At 42.3% G+C, this 3,613-nt stretch overlaps 1 protein-coding gene across 1 annotated transcript in view; it reads right to left on the bottom strand.

Annotated features, from left to right (window-relative positions):
- LOC108730431 (uncharacterized) overlaps positions 1-418 on the bottom strand; it is a 743-nt gene extending 325 nt beyond the window's left edge. The window contains exon 1 of the mRNA XM_018460135.1: positions 3-418. Coding sequence (XP_018315637.1) covers positions 3-418 — 416 coding nt within the window. The remainder of the gene's footprint in view (positions 1-2) is intronic.
- Between the last annotated feature and the right edge of the window lie 3,195 nt (positions 419-3,613).

The raw sequence follows: 3,613 nt of genomic DNA, 5'->3' as shown, positions 1-3,613 counted from the left end.
ACGCTTTCAGCGTCGAATACGTGGAATAGTGATTAACGTTGTGTTTTGTCAAGATTTTTTGCACATCGGCGTTGTAAAACTCCTTCCCCATATCCGTTTGCAAATTTTTCGGACATCTTCCACTCTCTCGAATTATCTCAGCGATAGCGTCTGCCGTCTCGCTTCCACCTTTGCTTTTGAGCGGTACGGCCCACGCGTACTTGCTCAACACATCGATGACGGTGAGTATGTAGTGACGGCCTCTGTTGTAGCTCGAGTACGGACGTATCTCGACGATATCAGCCTGCCACAGATCGTTGTATCCTCGGACTATGACGCGCCTTCGCGAAAAATTTCTTCTCGCCGGAGCGTGCAATTCCTCTACGAGACGACGTCTCTCGGAGCTAACTTTTTTCTCCTCACCGGATCTCTTCTTCATGATTCGATGCGTAATACACAGGATACATGAAAAAAAAATGTATTGTTTCTCGCTGACATCGCTCGACTGACTCGTTTCGTCGATACGCGATTTAATTTATAATAAGACCGGCGAAGTTCCTCGAGGATCAACAGTATTTCGATATTGATGTGAGCGTTGTTGCCCGCTCAGTGCGAAGCGTCGAGCAACCGTAGACGATCCACCAGCTCGTTGAGATCATCCCAGTACACGTAATCGATCGCGTTGTCGTTCAATGTCATTGCGTGAGATAATCCCTTTCCAGATTTCTTTTGTTTCTTGGGTGTAATCGACATCAGCGCCGATCGTACGCCGTATGATAATTATGTTGTCCGTGTCATCCACGTCGAAACGTTTATTGCCAAACATCAGTCCGTCCTTGTGTAGATAAACGCCGTACACGCTATCTATACCGTTCCCTTTTCTTCGCGCTCCGCTCATGACAGCCTCGACATATTTTCGTCCCAGCGGGCCCAAGCTGGCTCGCAACGCCTCTCAACTTTCCGACGTTTGCAACCGATGTTGAACCTTCGTTGCGAATGAGTCGTCCGTCGTATCGAAAACGTTCTCGAACGATTCTATCGGTGGTACGATCGTCGTACGCGGAGTGGAGGTTATCGGTTGTACGTCGTGCCATTGATCAGATTTACTTAGAGTCGCGGAACGCTCGAATGTCTCGCTCGCTTCCTCCTCTTCCTCCACCTCCTCCTCCTTCCTCTCGTGCTTGGGAGCAGACGCTGCATCATCGTCGCGCGACTCTCTCTTTATCGCGCGCACGCCAGGCTGTCAACGATCTGTTGCACCGGTTTGATAATAGGTTTAAAATGCCTGTCCAACGCCATGCTCTCTTCGATTCTACCGGTCTTCAGAGCGCGATGTTTCTTGCTCGTCCTTTGGTTCTCCCTCGCGATTTTTTCACGTTCGCGTACATCAGCTATGTTCGTCTCTGGCGTAGTATCGACAACGACTGACCGCGTTATGGTATCGCGAACTCATTAAATCCTTTTCTGTATCTCCCATCCTTAAGGGGTTATACCTAGTTAGGAGGCCAAAAAAAGACGAATATTCGTGAATTCTTTTAAAAAAAGTATATGCACATATCCGTATGAATTGTTTTGTGTTCAAAAGAACCTACTTTGATAAAGTTTTCATGTTTTTTTATGTAATAATACTAATAAATAAATAAGTTATAGCTAGTGTCCGGAAAGCCGTTTTCCAAAATGCGTTTTGCGGTGATCACTATCATTCGGAACCAAGTTATATGAAATGAAAAAATCCAAAAGATTTAGTTAATATATGAATTAATCTAGTCTTTAATCGATTAGTATTCCCAAAAATTGAATAACAACAAAATGGCGGTTATTCAAAGTTGACATTTCGATTTTCATGAAAAAAATTGGATATTCTCGTCCAGTAAAAAAAAAGTCCGCATCGAAAAAAAAATCCTTCGATTAAAGACTAGATTTATATGTATGTCTAAAAAAAGCATGTAAAATTTCAAATTGATCGATGCAGTAGTTTTTGAAATATTCTGTTCACCGATTTTGAAAACATAGTTTTGAGAAAAACGCGTTTTCGTAATTGCTATACTGCCAGCGTCTCCGGGTTTCGTGCTTGTGTTCGTTGGTAAAAAGTCCGTTGGATTTGCTTACGATCACTTAGAAGACTCTTATTCGTAATTACTAACACAAGTATATACTAGCAATACAATAGATGACCTGACAGACAGGCAGAACGAGATAATATTCGTCCCTTGTGCAGCTGCCACGCTAGACTACTAGAAGCGCTTCGACGGATATATACTCAAGTTCGTATATCTCCGTAAAAATACAGTGGATCAACTTAAAATTTTGAGGGAATATTTCTAACATTATATACTTCAAGAAAATGTGACATTTAAATAATCGATTTTTTGAAATTTCTAACTAGGTATAACCCCTTAAGTGCATTGTCTTTGTCTATCATTAGGAATCCATACTTTTGTCGCCAACAGTCGTGACACAACAAGCAAAATTCATCGTACGACATGTCGGTATTCACGTGAATGTTGTAAACGTGTTTCAAGTTGGTACTGTCCTGTTTGAACAGGATCAGCAGGTTCGCGTTGTCGCATACCAGATGTTTAGGTATCCTCGCGTACGTCTGACAGAGATAGAAGCAGTCGACGTCCGCGTGGCGGCCCATCGAGAAGTATTCTCTCACCGCATCCTGCTTGTCGCATGCCACGTCATCAAAGATAAAAATAGAATTTGGATGCGTCTCGCTCCGTGGAACAACGTCGCTGTTGTTGGAAAACGTAAAATAACCGATTTCGTCGATAGACGTCAACAAATTTTGGAGATATCGATACTTTGGCTGTTGCAACGATTTCGAGTAGACATATACGTTCTCGAAACGTACGCCGTTCGGGCTCTCAAGCAAGCTTATGAGAACGTTGGTTTTACCGCAATTCGACGGGCCGCAAATGATCGCGCGTATAGTACTCGGCAGCATTTCGCCGTGCTTGCGCTTCTCCACGCTGCCTCCCATCAGTAGTAATGCTATGAGAGTTCTAACTCGGGAACTCCGAGGGGAATGCGGGGCGCGGGGGATTCTTCGGTGGTGGGGGTATGACATCATGCGAAGTGGCGGCAAGGCATCACAGATTTTGGGGACTGTAGTCACGTACAAGACAACAAAAAACATCACAAAAAGGGATTATTACCATGAACAAAAAAACAAATGGTTATAAACAAGAAGTGTTACAAAGGGTATTCGCTGGTATATGCTCCAACCGTTTTTCAGCCAAGATATGGCGTAATATAATTTTTCTAGAAACAATATTTATTAATTATTTTAAATATCTAAATACGAACAAGTTTCATAATTAATCGATTGAGCGCCAACATCTGGCTGCTATCGAAATCGATGATATTGAAACGCAATGTCTCCCTTGATAAAAGAGCCTCGATCATTTATTCTTTTTTTGAAAAGGACATGACAATCGAACATGTTTTTGCCAATATGTTTCAAGGTTAGTTGAAGTGTAAATGTAAGTGAAACTTGATAGAATTGTATTTTTATAAATTTTATGAGGGTAGAGCGTTTTTTTCTAAGCATACTTTGAAAATGAGCGTATAATGCTCTACTCTGAAAAGAGGGAGTTACAGACGAAAATGAATTCAGTCTAGAAATGTG

Source organism: Mycetomoellerius zeteki, unplaced genomic scaffold, assembly GCF_001594055.1.
Source record: "Mycetomoellerius zeteki isolate Tzet28-1 unplaced genomic scaffold, Tzet1.0 scaffold917, whole genome shotgun sequence".
In the NCBI taxonomy this organism is placed as follows: domain Eukaryota; kingdom Metazoa; phylum Arthropoda; class Insecta; order Hymenoptera; family Formicidae; genus Mycetomoellerius; species Mycetomoellerius zeteki.
The sequence above is the reverse complement of the archived record's forward strand: the minus strand, read 5'-3'. Positions and strand labels throughout refer to the sequence as shown.